Source organism: Asparagus officinalis, chromosome 1, assembly GCF_001876935.1.
Source record: "Asparagus officinalis chromosome 1, Aspof.V1, whole genome shotgun sequence".
Lineage (NCBI taxonomy): Eukaryota > Viridiplantae > Streptophyta > Magnoliopsida > Asparagales > Asparagaceae > Asparagus > Asparagus officinalis.
The window spans coordinates 26,854,468-26,871,212 of NC_033794.1; the positions used below are offsets into that span (position 1 = coordinate 26,854,468).

The following is a 16,745-nucleotide window of genomic DNA, read 5'->3' on the forward strand; positions in this document are numbered from 1 at the left end:
TATTATTTGGCTTTTTCATGTCAGAATATATAATCGCATGTATATCCATATAGGTATCCGAATTTAACAGGTATAGACAAGAGTTTTACTTACCGATGCATATCCGTATTCGTTTCTCTACATAAATATGATAAGTAATATGTCCAAACTGTATTCGAACCGTATGCTCCTCTAATTTGAATTGTATAAAGTTAAGATTAGGAAGAGATTCAGAATGCATGGTTCGCACGTGTGGGAGATAAGACCCTCCGCATAAAAAGTGAAAAGTACTTTCAAAATCCTAGACTGTTGGCACTTGTGCAAGATATGAGGTTGTTGGACGGAACTAGGTATGAAACAGTTGACTAAAAAACACTGAAATAAAACAAACCCCCTATAAAATCATATAAAATCTCCTTGCCCAATATTTGCGTAATATCAATTTTAAGTCCATATAAACAGATATTATATCACCGTAAATAATAAATATCATTATGAAATGTTAGATATTAATTCAACAACAAAAAAGCATTCTAGTCGAGCCAATTATATAAATTATGTACTTCCATTTATTTTTGTTACAAGTCATTTTCTTTATTAACTGTCATTATATATTTTCTAGTTGGCTTCCGGTCAAATTCCTTCAGGTTTATTTATAACCTTTTTTGTCATAATAACCATTATTGATAAGCACTAATAAAAACAGAATCTATTCCTCTACAATAATAGGAGGACACAAGAATCACTATTAATACACAGTAAACAACACAATGATTTACTGCAGCATTATTACTGCAGCATATATAGACCAGATAATGTAGCATTATCTCAAAAATTACTGTAGCATTTTTAAAAAAATTGCTGTAGCAGAGATGATATACCGTAACGTTTAAAACAAATTACTGTAACGTTTAAAAATATGACTGTAATATTCAAAAAATACTGTAGCAATTAAAACTGAATTACTATAGTGATAAAAAAAAGAAAAACCATGTTTCGCATTGAGGCGCAAACTAGTAATATTATATGGGTTAAATTATTACAATATTCTTACAGTTACGGATTCGTGACCTTCTAAAACAATGGAAAAAGAGAAAAAGAAACAGATCGCGAAAAAAAAAAAAATTCTATTTCGTTTGTCGCTCTTTATTTTCTCATCTTCCCAAAATGCGCTTGCTCATTATCCTGTTCTCTTTATTCGCGGGTTAATAGTTCTCACTGTTTCTTCCCAATCTGCCCCCCGCTCGCCGCCCGCCCTCTCTCGGGGTTTGCGGTGGGGCCCACTTATGTCCCCTCTTTACCTCGCTGGCACTGGTCTCTCCTCTCTCTCGTTTCTTTATGGGTGGTTTTCTCCTCATCCTCTCTAGAGAGAGAAAATAAAAAGGAAGGTGAGAGGAGAGAGAGGAGTTTGTCCTCTTGTTGTAGTTTTTTTCCCTTAACAGTCGGCCAATTTGATCCCTGAGCAAAACCCACCATTTTCTTTAGCTGTAGCCTCCGGATCTGCGTCCAAGGTGAGATTTCTCCTCTCGTTGTTCAGTAAATTTGGTAGATTTTTAAGGTGTTTTGCAGTGAATTTTTTGATTTTTTTTGCCAGCAGTTATGCTCTTGAGGAGCTAGAGGAGAGTTATCTTGAGGAATATAGCAAAGAATGCTGTTTGGTTTTTGTATTGGAGGTAATTGATTGATTTATTACCCAATTTGTTTCTATCAAATTAGTAAACAGAGAATCACCTTTCCTTTTATTTTTTTTATTTGATTGATCAATTAAGCATCCCGTTGTTTGGTTTTGTCTAAGACTCCATTTTCTCCTTGACCAAGAATCTTTTCTGTAAAACTTCTTCTCATATTCCTTTAATCCATTTCCCCTAATGTTTATTTATTTATATCTCTATTGTTTGGTTTGCAACATTGTAATTATACAATTTAGATGAACTTACAATTAGTAGAAAAAAATGCGGCAAATGCTGTTCCTAATTTTGTGGGAGAAAAATATGCAGCTTAAAAATCTAAGGTTGTGTTTGGCAAAGGGTTAATGGAGGGGTTAAAAGGGGTTTAACCCTTCATTAACCCGCCAAACACTAATTTATTGATAAGAGATTTGTTAATCCTTGATAAGCGGTTAAAACCCCTTAATCCTTCAAAACCCCATCGTTTTGAGGGGTTCACAAATCCTCCTGTTGAGGTGGTGTAACCTTTAACCTGTCTCTCATCATGAGGGTCATGAGGGTAGGCTACGACATTTTTTGAAAAAAATTAGGTAGGTCGTGAGTGCTTTTAAATTTTCAACTTTAGATTGTGTTGTCCATAAAAGATGGAGAGAGCTGTGGTTATCTTGACATTTTTATATTTTAGTTATAATTTAAAAGACTATAGGGAGTCGGTGAGAACAATCTTTGATGCTACTTATATTTTGATATTTCAGTTCTTAGTTGTGGATACTAATTTTTATTATTATTTCAAATCACAATAGCTATTTTTTTCTGTTTTTGTCTTCGTTAAATTGGAACTTATTCATCTATGGTTTCATTCTTCAAGTTGGAGATAAATATAGCTGTTTTTGAACAATTGGCATTGCAAGTTTATTATTTACTTAATGAAAGTTTTCCAAAGACACTTTATATAATTTATAAATTATGAATATGCGCAGTCTCTAATTTGTTGTGTACTTGCATTTCGGAGAGGGAGTCGGAACAAATTCTTGAACTTTAATAAGGTTAAAGTTGACATATTTAAATATTTAGCATGATCAACCTACTTAACCCTAGTATGATTAGCCTACTTAACCCTTGTCTAATTGTCAAACACTAAAAAGTTAACCCTTCATCTTAATTGTCCAATCCAAATGAAATTTAATTATTTTTAGCCCCTCATAATGGGCTAACTAAATTAACCATTCTCCTTAACCCTCCTTTCTTAACCCCTTACCAAACGGCACCTAAGAGACTAGTGTGGAATAGTTGAAGATTTGATGGAGTAGTATCTAAAACTCAAAAAAGAAGTACTTACATCCCATAAGAAAAAATCTTTCCTATGCCAAATAGGAAAACAATCTAGTGTTTACTTGTGTGATAAAAGCACGTAGATTTTGCACGGATTGTTTTTTCAACAAATATATTTTTCAACAATCATCTTCCTCTAATCCATTTCCTTAAATTTATTCCTATAAACTATAAATAGGAAACCAATCTAAATGTCAAGAACAAGAAGGCGTTCTGGGTTGAGATGAGGGATGTTATCTTTGTTGATGAACCTTCTCAGGGCCTGCTGGCGACCCTCATCATCATCGAGCCGACATGTTCATAGTGGTTCTGATGCTGTTGGTCGACAAGATGGCCTCCTTTGGTACAAAGACTGTGGGCAGCATGTTAATGGAGAGTTCTCGATGGCAGTGGTTCAGGCCAATAACTTGCTTGAGGACCATAGCCAGATTGAGTCGGGTGCACTGAGTTTTCTTGATTCTGGACCATATGGGACATTTGTTGGTGTCTATGATGGGCATGGTGGTCCAGAGACTTCTCGTTATATCAATGACCATCTCTTTAACCATCTCAAGAGTAAGCATCCTTCGTTCATTTGTAAGTTTTTGATTAACTGAATTGGTGTTGCTATTGGTATTGTCTGTGATGATTTGATGCCATGTATCATCTAAGTGTACTACTCTTTTGCTGGTCTTCAAACTATATTGTGGTTGCTATTGGTCCTGTCTGTGATGATTTGATGCCATGTATCATCTAAGGGTACTCGTCCTTGGCTGGTCTTCAAACAATATTGTGGTTCACCTTTTGTACAAACTATTTTTCAAATTTTATCTAAATGTGCTAGTCATTTGTTGCTCTAATGTGGTATATCCCATGAACAGAACCAACAACAAATTCTTTATCCCAAATTAAAAAAAAATGTAGATCAGGACATGTTTATTGCTGCTGGGTGTGGGCTTATTAACAACTATTTGTTTCCAACTTGCGCAGAGGTTTAAATACTTATAAAGTCTTCTCTAGTTCTTTTACACTTTCTTTTTTTAGTTGAAAGTTATCTGCATGAGTATTGCATTCCTAGTAATTTCATTACCCCAAACTCTTTAAAAAATGGGTTAATTACATTTTGATACCTTGTGATATGATGTAACTACATGGGTCACCCTGGGGTTTGCGTATCTACATGAGTATCCTCGAAGTTTACTGATCGGCGTGAAATTCTTAACAGAGCTTAATGTCGCATATGAAAAGACAAAAATGCCCTTTCATTACGACACATTTCCTCATTGTTTTGGTGGGATTTAACTCCATAGATTGCTGACATGTTTTGTGGGGACCACTTAAAGTTCATTGCAATTGAAACAAGCTGAATAAATCAAACGACAAATCATTTTATAGAGGATTACTTAGATATTAGTCCCTCAAATCTTCAGTAATTCCATATTAGTCCCTCATATCTTTGAAATTGCTCGGAGGTCTCACAGTATGGTTCCTCAACGACCAATGTACCCTTCATTTGTATTCTCTTGAAATGTATCTTGTCCAAAAGAGGATAATATGCACTTCGCTACCTTAATGTTACAATTTTTTTATTTTTAATACCCCCAAAGTTTTTTCAACGCTCTTGTACCCTAAACGTTACACCTTGTTTAAATTTAATACCTTAAGTTCTTCTGACACTTTTGTACGATAAACTGTTTACCTTGAACTTTCACACCTAAAATTTTATTTTTGACACTTTAACAGCCCAATATTTGGGCATCAATGTTAAAAATGTGTAAACTTGAGGTAGCAAATTGAAAATTGTGAAAACATTGGGATATCAAAAACCTTTGGGGTGTAAAAATTAAAAAGTTATAAATTTTAGGGTGTCAAATTGCAAATAAGCCTTAAAAAACAATCAAGCTACCAATGCCTTACCTCTTAGGATTTGAGGGACTTAGGAGCAATTCCAAAGATTTGAGGGACTAAATGTAGAATTATGGAAGATTTGAGGGACTAATATCTAATTCTTTTATGAATTACTTTCCCCCACAATTGCAATCAATATATAAAACCACGGGCTGGAAAACTTCATGCTAGCATCAAAAAAGAAAGAAAAGATTACGTGTCTACATATGTAGACAACACGTCACGGATGTAATTCCACCGTACCACAGTGCACTTGAACGTAAAAAGGGCATTTTAAGAATTACCATATTGTGTTAGTTGACGTGTCTGCAAAAAACAAACGTTGTTAGGTGATCATTAGATTTTGGATAGTGGTGAATGCAAGTTAGCAACCACATGGTTATTCATGTAGATACGAAGACCCTAGGGTCACCCATGTAATTACATCATGCCACAGAGGTACCAGAATGCAACTATTCCTTACAATGTTGAATAAAAGAACAATTTTTATCCTAGTTGTCGGCTACCTAACAAACTAATATGTTTTCAAATCTTGAAGAGGTTTTAATACATATAGGTTAAAATTTTCTCTAGTTCCTTTCCAAGTGATCATCAGTTATAGTGATCTATGAGTATTGCATTCTTAATAGTTTCATTAATGACCTCCTTAGGGGTTCTTATTGTAATTCCAATGTACACACTTCGCAGGGTTGACATCTGAGCAACAGTCAATGTCAGCTGATGTGATATGCAAAGCATATCAAGCAACAGAAGAAGGGTTCTTCTCTTTGGTTGCCAGACAGTGGTCTATAAAACCCCAGATCGCAGCTGTTGGCTCTTGCTGCCTTACCGGTGTAATATGTGGTGGAACTTTGTACATTGCTAACCTTGGAGACTCAAGGGCTGTTTTAGGGAAACTAGTTAAGGCCACTGGAGAGGTTCTTGCTGTCCAATTATCAGCAGAGCACAATGCGAGTATTGAATCTGTGAGGCAAGAATTAAAGTCGTCACACCCGGAAGATTCTCAAATTGTTGTTCTGAAGCATAATGTTTGGCGCGTAAAAGGACTCATTCAGGTACTCCTCTCAATAGTGTGAATGGAAGTTATAACTAATTTTTAAGTTTGCGGAAAACATATTTGGATTATCCACATCAAAAGCTTTATTGCAATACATGCTTTGTTTAGCAGTTGTTATTTCATGTAGTAGTTAGTGTTTAGGCGCACCATATTGGTTGTAAATCTTGCTATTCTTTTGCAGTCGATAAAGCAATCACACTTAAGTATTTTGGATTCTGTAATTTCTGACTGTCTATGTTCAGTTTCTGTGTTGTCACTTATAAAATACTGTGATTGTCGAAGTTCATGAGAATTTATCCATTTTTTTTAATTTGCAGTTTTGAAAGGTTGAGAACGTTCAAATTACTTATCTTGCAAAATCATCATTTAACATTGTCTATTTCTATAGGCTAGCCTATTTCACAGCTATGGATGCTGATAATTTATCCCTCAACTTTTGCAGTCTCCCCATTAGTATTTCATTAAACTGGCTGTTACCTTGCATTGGCATATATTCAATGTCCTTGTTTCTGCTCATCCTAATGAGATTTTGTTTTTAACGGTAGGATACAATTGAATGTTAGATTTTAAATGTAGTTCTAGGGTTTCAGTGAAAATTTGAATGGGAAGTGAGTCAAGGTGGTTGATTGCCCCCCAAATCTCTTTTAAAGGTGGTTCACGTATAAATTGACATTCAAATGTGGTTTCTGTGAAATGAACCTATTTTAAAGGTAATTTCTTGGGGGGAACGCTTAGTTTTAACTGTTTGTAAGCTTATTGATGAATACTTGCTAAAGTATTCTATTTGACATGCTAATGATTGATAATTTACCTACTGTGATTTCTATTCTCTTATTAGCTAAACAACTACCATTACTGACAAAAAACCAAAAGACTCAAGTTTTGAAGAGACAGTTATAACAGAACGTGCAAAGAAAGAAAGTTATTTAATTTGTTGGGTTTGGATTCTCAGAAATAAAACAAGATGCTAATGGTTAGTGCATAACAGCACTCATGTCATATGTTTGTGTACCTTCATTGCTATAATTCTATTCATGTTCTTTTCTAATTTGTTATGGCGGTCCTTTCCTTTCGAAGGTAACCAGTAGATGTTCTTTTTCTTTCCAAATCATCGACTTCAGTAAAAGTAATGTGAGTAGTCAATAGAACGTTTGATATGCTGGTTAATATAGACTTCAGTAGAAGTGATGTGAGTAGTTAATAGAAGGTTTGAATGTTTGATATGTCGGGCGATATAGACGTATAGTATAGTTCTATTATCAAGAGAAACTGAGAAAGTTGATATGTTGTAATGAAACAATAATGAGTTGCATCATAATGTACTTATTGCCATTTTGATATTTATGGGCTTCTGCATTAAAGAACTCGTTATAAGAACATGTTTGCTTTGGTCTGAAAGTTGGCAGTTGCATTTGAACGCCTGTGTTCATATTGTGTTGGTTCTCAAAAGGGCATGTTAAAAGTGTATAACAGAAGTATGGTTTTTTTCTACAAATCAAATTAAGTTTTTCATGCCAAAATAAAGCTTATATTACTTTCTCTATTTTATAGCTACTATTTAGAAACTAATGTTGAGTCGCACAAGAAATAAAATTTCTTCAAATAAACAATTTAGTATTTTGATACCATAATAATAGTAGTAACTTGTTACCAACTTTAGTTAATTAATTTGTCAGTATTTCTGATTATTGTCATGCTGTGTCCATATCCCATTCCTATACTACCTTATTAGTTTGTCCTTTTGCCGTAAGGAGCAAGTTAAAATGGAAGAAAAACTCACATTTAGAAGGTTAGCATGCTAGGTAACTTCAATCTGTAAACCACTTACGGATGCATAAGAAAAATAGTCTTTGATGCGTATTGCACTTTACTTCATGCATAATCAGTTAAAAGCGCAATCTGATATTGATATTAATCACATCATGATTTTTTAGTGTCCTCTAAAACCCACACCCACACCCTCTGGACCATTCTGACAAAGGATACTAGTAATCAGTTATTAATGTAATAATGAGATTAACATGGAAGGGTGTCATGGTTCTAGTTAGTAGTTTCTTTGCACCATGAAATCAATCTTGATTGTTCGTGAGGTCCTACCTGATCAGGTTTTGATCCGGCAATATCACGCTTAAATCCTACCGAAAGACGACATGGCTGATTGTATTGACTGCAGTTTTGGTTCCATGCTACTTCTTGAACTTATGCTATGGTTATCGGTAGTTGTCCCTAGTGCATGTGGGTTTTTGGCAGTCTGTCAAGGCACCTACACTAAGATGGTTAAAGGACACCGATACTACTCCTAGCAGTACTTGGCCATTTCGAAAAACATTATTCCTTCATGCAAATATGGAAGCCAGAATTTCTTGATTTTCTTGTTATGTTCTGCATGTACAAGACATGTGTTATATTTTTCTTTCGTAGTATCATATATTGCCTCCCAATCATCTAAGAACTTTTCACTGAAATGATTTCGTTAGTCATATCATAACTTTGCACTGTTTAAGGGTACAGAATAAATCTATTACATCTCCAAGATAAAACACTTATGTCAATTATTTAGTATATATGTCTTATTGTAATATGATCTATTTGTTATTTAAAACCCTTTATGCCATCGTGCATTTATGTTGAACTCGTGAAACAAAGATAAGGAGTTGGGAGGGGTTAGGATTACAGCTGAAGAAGCATCTAGAAATAGGGTAGACCAAATGATAAGGGATATGCAAATTAAAAAAGAATAAAATGATATTTTAATTGTTAAATTAGGAGAAGAGATGCCATCAATAGAGTTGAATGGAGTAAGCTGTCCATGGAGAACAAGAATTTAGATCTCTCCAATTAGGTGGTAATTGGAGAGAGTCCAGTTACTTCAATTCTTAGTGTCCATTCCAGTTTTAAGGGATAAGATGATGTCACGCAAGATTTTCGCCGTCACAATAGTGGTTTTCAAGACAATAGCCATTTTTAAAATAAGTGTAAATCATACGTGGCACCATCTCATCCCGTGAAATTGGAACTTATGCTAAGGATTGAAGTTATGGGACCCTTTCCAATTACCACTTACCACCTAATTGAGGATCTGAATCCAAAGAACAATTTGGTATAAAGGCATTTTGTTTCTGTTCTTTCCTATTATTTGTTTTGCACAAAAGGTAGATATAATTTCCTTGGCATATAATATAAATGTTTTATGGAAAAAAATCAGAAACATAGAAAAAGAAGAAAATATAGTCTTTCCTTTCTGATATAATAATATTGTTGTCATATGAGATTTTTCTGTGTTTTTTTCCTGGTGCCTTCCATACCTCAACTAATAACCTGAGGACTTGCAATCGACTCTTCATGTTCTTCTATGATTTATTTGTCAAGTGAAGCTCGACTCTTCATGTTCTTCTATGATTTATTTTAATTTTCACTATCTTCGTACTGTATTGCAGATTTCTAGGTCAATTGGTGATGTATACCTGAAAAAGTCGGAGTATAATCAAGAGCCCTTATATTCAAAATTTCGTCTTCGTGAACCTTTCAAGAAGCCCATTCTTAGTTCAGAACCATCTATTTCTGTGCAACCGCTACAACCATATGATCAGTTTCTTATATTTGCATCTGATGGGCTATGGGAGCACCTTACCAACCAAGAAGCAGTTGATATTGTTCATAACAGTCCTCGCAATGTAAGTGTATCATCTGGATTTTTCCATATCCTTCTCAGTTTAGTTTAGGATTGAAAAATGCAATATGACATGACTTTATGTTACAGAAATGGTCCAATGTAAGTGTATCATCTAGATTTTTCCATATTAGCCTTCTCAGTTTAGTTTAGGATTGAAAAATGCAATATGAATGACTTCATGTTACAGAAATGGTCGATGTAGCATTTGAGAGGTTATATAGGAGATTTAGGCTTGTGGTATATGCTCTTGTTTATTGTTTATATGGGCCCGTATGACACCATATGCCAAGACAACCTAGAATCTATTGAAGTAGTCAAGGGCCTTAGGATAATCAATGGCAAAAAAGGGACCTGGGGCCATTACTTTGTTTGAAAAAAGAGCCCTTTTAAGCATTATTTCATATGATCAAACCATCTTAGTGCGGCCATATGCGGGCATAGATGCCACTTCCTTCATTGCTTATTCCTCTTCTAGTATTTTGTACTTTGACTTCTTGTCTGGTCCAGATGGATGTGATACTATTCTTAATCTTATAGGAAAATAGTAATCCTCCAAATCTTCGGTATGTAAACTTGAATTATTAGAGGAGTTTTGGTTGCCATGAACATAAGTAATGCCGAGTTTTACCTTGTTCACGTGTTTTTCTATTGACAATTTCTTTTTGGTTCTTTTTGGGAGTATTAGAGAAGTTTTAGGTTTAAGTATTGAGGAATACCAAGTAAAATTTTTGGTGTTGGGCAGGTATATTATGACTAGGAAACCTTATTTCACTTTCCAAATCAACGGCATTCCAGTGTGTTAAGTTCACAAAAATGAAAATGAAAAGACCTGACTTTAACAACTTCAATTGAGGGGAGCATTAAAAAACCCTCCATTTTCTGGGGCGTTTTGCGGTTAACCTTCTTCGCTAGATACCATGACCGACAACTTTTGTTCAGATGTCATGTGCTTTGCGTGTGTCATGTTTTGGACGGCTTTACCCTAGGTTGCTATGTGATTAATGTATTTGATATTACCCTCTTCCTCCTCTCCCTCTTCTCCCCTAACCCACGGGCAACCCACCCTATTTTTATTCATTTGATCTTTAAAACCTTCAGAGTGTGGTTGATTTGGGTATGAATTTGATGAGGCTGATGAGTTTGTGTTTGGATCAGAATTTGGTGGTTACTGGAAAATTGGGTCTTGAGGCGATATAATAAAGGGATTTTGGGGTTTTAGAGAGTCTGCACAGTGAGGTGTTGTACAGTTTTGAAAGTTCTTGTGGGTTTCTCCAATTTATAAAGTTTAGGGGTTTGTGAAATTTACGCTTAATTAAATCTGGTCCGTTTTATGCTTTCATGCTAAAAATATGCAGAATGATAAAGATATTAATGATTTATATGCTATATGCTGGAACCTCCTAATTTCGCCATGCCTTCGTGCAGGGAAGTGCTCGAAGGCTTGTGAAAGCTGCGCTTCAAGACGCAGCCAAGAAAAGGGAGATGAGGTACTCTGACCTCAAGAAGATTGATCGTGGGGTCCGCAGGCATTTCCACGATGACATAACCGTTATTGTCATCTTTCTCGACACAAACCTTGTTAGCCGTGCCAGCACTATGCGGGCTACAAATCTCTCGGTCAGAGGGGGCGGCGTCAATCTCCCTCCAAACTCTCTTGCTCCTTGTTCTACGCCTACAGATGGTAACTCCTGATGAAAGGAAAAAAGTTATTTGTTTATGAACTTGTTTTAATCTTAATATATCCAAACATTGATAAGAGTCAGTTGGCTATGCTATAACTAGGGAACTAGGAAGTTTAATTTATATTGCTTTTATTTTTAGGGTTCGGGTTCTTTGGCTTTGTAAATTCTATGTAAGCCTCCTTTGCAATCTAATAGTTCTTTCTTCATTAGATGTATTTTCCTAATTACATTATGTTTACTGCAGAAAATGACAAGAAACATGTATATTCAATAGTCTGTTGTTTGATTAAGGAAAATTTGAGGTTTTGTAGATCATTTTATATAATCTTTGCTGAAGTGGGAAGCTGTGTCCAGTTGAGGCTGCTTTGTTGAGAAAAGAAAGGAAGAGTTGTTGGGTTGAGATTTGGCTGGAATGGTTGATTACTATCCCAACCATATATTGCTCTGTTTCATGTACTTGTTCTTCTTCATTTACTTTTGAAAATCTCCTAGCTTCTAGCAACATTATTTTAACGTCACGTATTTTCAAGAACAGATTTTGTGAAGCCATGTGATAATATTGCGAAATTGTACAAAGATCCTGAACTACTGCGTACGCTGGGAATCAAATGAATGGTATTCCCAACTAAATCATGTTTTACTAGGAATTTATCATATAATAATGCTAACAACAATTTGATTAGTAGCATGTAAAGAAAATGCTCTTGTGCAGGCGGAATCTAACAATTCTTTGAAACTATTAAAATTAGAGCTAGTTTCATATAATCTCCAATTTGCCTAACCAAGGCAGCTCTCTAGAGCGGATACGTAGCTGACAACGATTAAACTGAGGTCTAGAACGGTACCATTTCTAGCGAGAATTCATCGAACAATAATGTGCCAATCCGAAACTTGGATTGCTAAATAAGCTACACAATACGGGAATGTACATAATACAGAATCAAACATATAATCACAAACACCCTTTAATTGATGAATTTCACTACAAAAGACCAAAAGTTTTCAACTGACTTACATTTGTTTGCTAGCCTGCTGGAGATGTTCTTGTAACGGGAGGGAGTTTAACCGAGGTGAGATCACCAGGATAAGGTGTCCACAAACCCAATCCTCCTCTACTCTCTTTCAGCGCACTCTTGCTCCCTTTAAATTCATCCAAAGACTTGACCCACTCAACTTTAGAGGAATGCTCTCTGTTGTGCTTGTGCAATACGAACAATGAATTATATTCACAATTGGGGAACATGAAGAAGTTGAAAGCATCTCCTAATCTATACAACACATAGCCAAAACTAATCTGATCCCTCGGTGTGAAGAGGTTGACCTCATTGAACCAGAGGCAGCTGAATAAGTTGGTGAGTGCAGTGTGCTCCCGTATTATGACTGCTCCCTCAGGTACGTCTACATAACATCATATGAAAATGATAAGAATGTTTTCATCTGAATGTCAAGGAAGCGGAGGAATTTCACGAGACCACCATAAACATTGCAAACTACATGAACTTTTTTCACTGAGTTGTCGACTTGTCGTGTCTGTTGGAGATTTGTGTAACTTGTCACGTTTTGGACAATTCTGCCCTTACATGTAAACTATTTATTGTCTACATGACCGTTATGAACTTTATGGGTTGGTAAATATAAATATAGCAAGTTAGGCCTTTTATCCAAGATGAGCAACAATTTCCAATATTCCATATTATTTTTCTACAGGTTTCAAAGTTCATGGTGGTTTTTCTAATAACAAAGTGTATGGTAGTTTTGTGCAAAACCTGACAAAGTTCATGGTAGTTTTGTGAAATTACCAAAGGTAAAGTAAAGCCCTCTAAACATAACAGAAAAGTTTCTCTCTCTCTCTCTCTCTCTCTCTCTCTCTCTCTGTCTCTCTGTCTTGAAAGATATCAGACATAGATACACACACAATTATTTTTGCAGGCAATTTCATCATATCTTACACACACGATCATTTTAAAGCATGAATATCTGAAATGAGTTTAAACAAACTCCACTAATGTGTCATAAATATGAAAAATATGTTTAGATTTTGGTTAGAAAATAAAACTAACAGAAGCATTTAATGCAATTTAAACCAAGAGATCCCTCCTTTATGTATAAAAAGAAATTGGTGGAACTCCTAAATGCACAAAAAATTACATCTGTCATATCATAAAGGCACAAAAAATTGACATGTGTTAGTACCCACGTGCCTCTCCATCCTATCAAAAGATGACACCTGGACACCTATTTTATATTCATCTAAGAATCCTCATCAAATTAAAACTATCAATTATTAGAAAATTCTATTATTCAAATATTTTGCAATCCTTATCAAATTATAGCTATAAATAATTATAAAAAATCTTATAATCATATATTAAAATATAGAAATTAAAGGGAAAAAAATCATGTAGAGACCATCTCTACATAAAATCACAGGTTAATTTTGGAAAACCCCCTTTAACTATGGCGGTGTCTCAGAAAAACCCCTCAACTATTGTAATTTGAGAAAACTCCCTCACGTTTGAGCATATTATAGTTAACATCCCTCACCTATGAAAATTTGGGATAAACCCCCTGAACTTTTCTCACTTAACCCCCTCAAAGATACAGAGTGTGTCTCAGTAAACCCCCTCAACTATTTTAATTTGAGAACTCCCCTCAAGTTTAAGCCTATTATAGATAAACCACATCAAGTTTGAAAATTTGTGAAACAATCATGAACTCTTCTCAATTTACACTTGAAAGCTAATACCATTAGGTTTAGCATGTCACATGACAAGTAGGTGACTGAGAAAAAACCAAAATAACCCTCAATCATAAAAACTTACTATGATTTATGATAAGAGAAAGAGAGGAGGGAGAGGGAAAAAAGCATTGCAAATTGATCAATATCTTTTTTAATCGGTTGGAGGTTTTTTGTAACTACATGAGTTGATTTTCAAAAGAGTATTTCAAATATTTTACATTTTGAAATGACATCAAGGGAGTTTGGTGAGAAAAGTGTGCAATATTGTGGGTTGGCGGTGGTGGTGGTGGTGGTGGTGGTGGTGGGGGTCCTCTAATTTTTAAAAGTTGAGTAGGGTTATCTATAATATGCCCAAACTTGATGAGGTTTCTCAAATAAAATAGTTGAAAGGTTTTTTCTGAGACATCCACCGTAATTGAGGTGTTTTTTCTAAAATTAACTCCTAAATCATATATGCAAAATTATACATGTATCGAATTATATTTTAAGTTGGATGAATTAGTCTTTATCTTAACATATTAATGATGAATTGGTCAATTTTTTGTTATTTATTGATTTGATATCCTATCTTTACTGGTTTTAATAAAGAGGAGTTATTGGCTCACCTTCATCTCTCTTTAAAATATTAATAGAACACAAGAAACCATAAAAAACATATAACATGTAAAGGTCTATAAAATTAAAAACTTCTCTATTACAGAATATTCTATACGACGATCTGCAAAAGAATAAACAAATCAATTACACAAATTATCCAAAATATTATCTCGAATTATCCCCGCTTTATCTGATTTTTTTTAATAATTAGATTGAAATTCTATTTGGTTTTTAAGATTACGGTAATTTTATGGACATTTTAAAACCTTAATCTGATCTAAATACAATGTTTTATTGATTGCTTCATGTTACAGGATTTAACTCAATGTATTCTTCAGTTCATACTAAATCTCACACAGTTGGGAATCAGGTGAGTGTTCTTTAGTTCTTTTAAACAAGTCATCTAATTTGAAGTTCAAATTTTGAAATAAAAATTCATGCACACCCTTATTTAACATTTCCTTTATAAGAAAAAAGCTTCGGGTCAAGTTATCTAATTTTGAAGTAGTAGTTGCTCAAAGAAAGAAATTTTTAGAAGCACATACATAACTACAAAAGAAACTTATAGAGAATAGAACAAAAAATCAGATATGCAAACGAAAGAAACTAAGCCCACCTGTCCGAGCACAGACAAAACACTTGTGTTAACAACACCAAATCACTACAGCAAATAGAATAGTCTAAAATGGTTCATTTGTGTGAAAAACCTTGTCATAAAGATGTTACACAATATCTAGTTTCACTTACCACTTATTGTCCTTTTCTTAGGACTCCAAGGTTCCATTCCCTCATAGTAGTAGATCTTCATCTGCAAATCCACTAGAGGACGAGCATAGCGTTTCCTTCTCTTGATTGCATCACCCTCCTCATAAATACTCTTGTGATGTTTATGTTGTGCAATTGCAAATGTATACTTCCCCCGCCAAAGATATCTGAAAACATAAAAGTAACTAAGATATATCCATTGTCATATAACTGGTTTACATAACTCTGGGACTGATTACCTTTCAAGTATAAGTAGAGGATCAACGATAAGTTCCATTTTCCCATCAATCCAAATACTGTATCGAGCTTGTGGAAAGAGTCTATGAGTTATTATCTTAGGAACTTTCCCATTCCTTCTAGGCTCATCATATGGTGGGTTTTTTAGGGTCACAAGACGCCAACTACCAACCCATTTTCCTCCGTCAGAGTTCTCTGTGATGGTAACATTTTCCTTTATAAAATTAAGGGATTCTTCATCCACCACCATTAGAAAGCAGAAGAGCTTTTGAGAACGAGCACTAATGTTAGATGGTTGACGGGGCAAATCATAACCATCAAAAATGCCAGAGGCGACAATAAACCTACATTTCTTTACATATTTTACATCTATGGCATCCATGTCACCACCTCCATTTTTCATAAAGCCACAATGAACCTAAAAGGACACATGATGAGTCAATAAAAAAATAAGTAGATATAGTCTAAATGCTTGCAAAATGGTAGGCCTTTTTTTCCTAATAATATGCATGTCAACCACACAGCTATTAACCACCAAGATACAAACTTGAAGTGCGAGCCTGACATGCATGCATATGTAATTTATCAAGCTCACAGAGCATAAGTCTAGGTATTCTGTACATGTCATGTATAAAAGGAAATGTGGAGAGTCAGAATATTATCCTTTTTTCCCCTTTTGGTATGTATATTAACATGGATAATTCTAACTAAACAACACTATTCAAACTACTCTTACACTACTACACACAACAGTGTGGTGTCCTTCCACATGGATTGCCATCAAAGTTGATGGGTCATGAAGGGCCCGCGATCTTTGAGTCTAGTAGTGTGAGAGTAGTTTGTAAAAGTGTAGTCTAGCTATTAGTACTCTACTAACTTTAACTTACAGGAGTAATCTACAATATGCCTTCTGTTAATCAAGAGATAGGATACACAAGTGTAATGACATCTTTTGGGGAATACTGATAGTGTTTCTACAATATGCCTTCTGTTAATCAAGAGATAGGATACACAAGTGTAATGACATCTTTTGGGGAATACTGATAGTGTTTCTACAATATGCCTTCTGTTAATCAAGAGATAGGATACACAAGTGTAATGACATCTTTTGGGGAATACTGATAGTGTT

General features: G+C 34.8%; 2 protein-coding genes across 5 annotated transcripts in view; one reads left to right on the forward strand and one right to left on the reverse strand.

Moving 5' to 3' along the window:
• LOC109821857 (probable protein phosphatase 2C 60) lies at positions 1,302–11,592 on the forward strand. Of its 2 annotated transcripts, none has more exons than XM_020388019.1 (6): positions 1,302–1,490; positions 1,574–1,652; positions 3,157–3,533; positions 5,553–5,920; positions 9,360–9,596; positions 11,021–11,592. In XM_020388019.1, exons 3-6 carry the CDS (start codon positions 3,209–3,211, stop codon positions 11,285–11,287), a joined length of 1,197 nt encoding a protein of 398 aa, XP_020243608.1. In that variant the 5' UTR covers positions 1,302–1,490; positions 1,574–1,652; positions 3,157–3,208; the 3' UTR covers positions 11,288–11,592. The 2 variants fall into 2 exon arrangements, with proteins under 2 accessions (XP_020243608.1, XP_020243603.1); XM_020388014.1 differs by having other exon boundaries at positions 1,577–1,652.
• The window catches only part of LOC109821869, an 8,828-nt gene continuing 4,181 nt past the window's right edge, over positions 12,099–16,745 (reverse strand). For all 3 annotated transcript variants that reach the window (XM_020388025.1, XM_020388032.1, XM_020388035.1), the window contains 3 exons: positions 15,619–16,034; positions 15,362–15,546; positions 12,099–12,675 (listed from right to left, as the gene is read on the reverse strand). In XM_020388025.1, coding sequence (XP_020243614.1) covers positions 12,302–12,675; positions 15,362–15,546; positions 15,619–16,034 — 975 coding nt within the window. In that variant the 3' untranslated portion in view covers positions 12,099–12,301. The remainder of the gene's footprint in view (positions 12,676–15,361; positions 15,547–15,618; positions 16,035–16,745) is intronic.

Excerpts from the sequence above, each read along its gene's own strand:
- LOC109821857 (XM_020388019.1), top strand. The coding sequence starts at position 3,209 with ATGTTATCTTTGTTGATGAACCTTCTCAGGGCCTGCTGGCGACCCTCA. Across the intron at positions 3,534-5,552 it reads TCTCTTTAACCATCTCAAGA|GGTTGACATCTGAGCAACAG; the intron begins GTAAGCATCCTT and ends CACACTTCGCAG. Across the intron at positions 9,597-11,020 it reads TTCATAACAGTCCTCGCAAT|GGAAGTGCTCGAAGGCTTGT; the intron begins GTAAGTGTATCA and ends GCCTTCGTGCAG.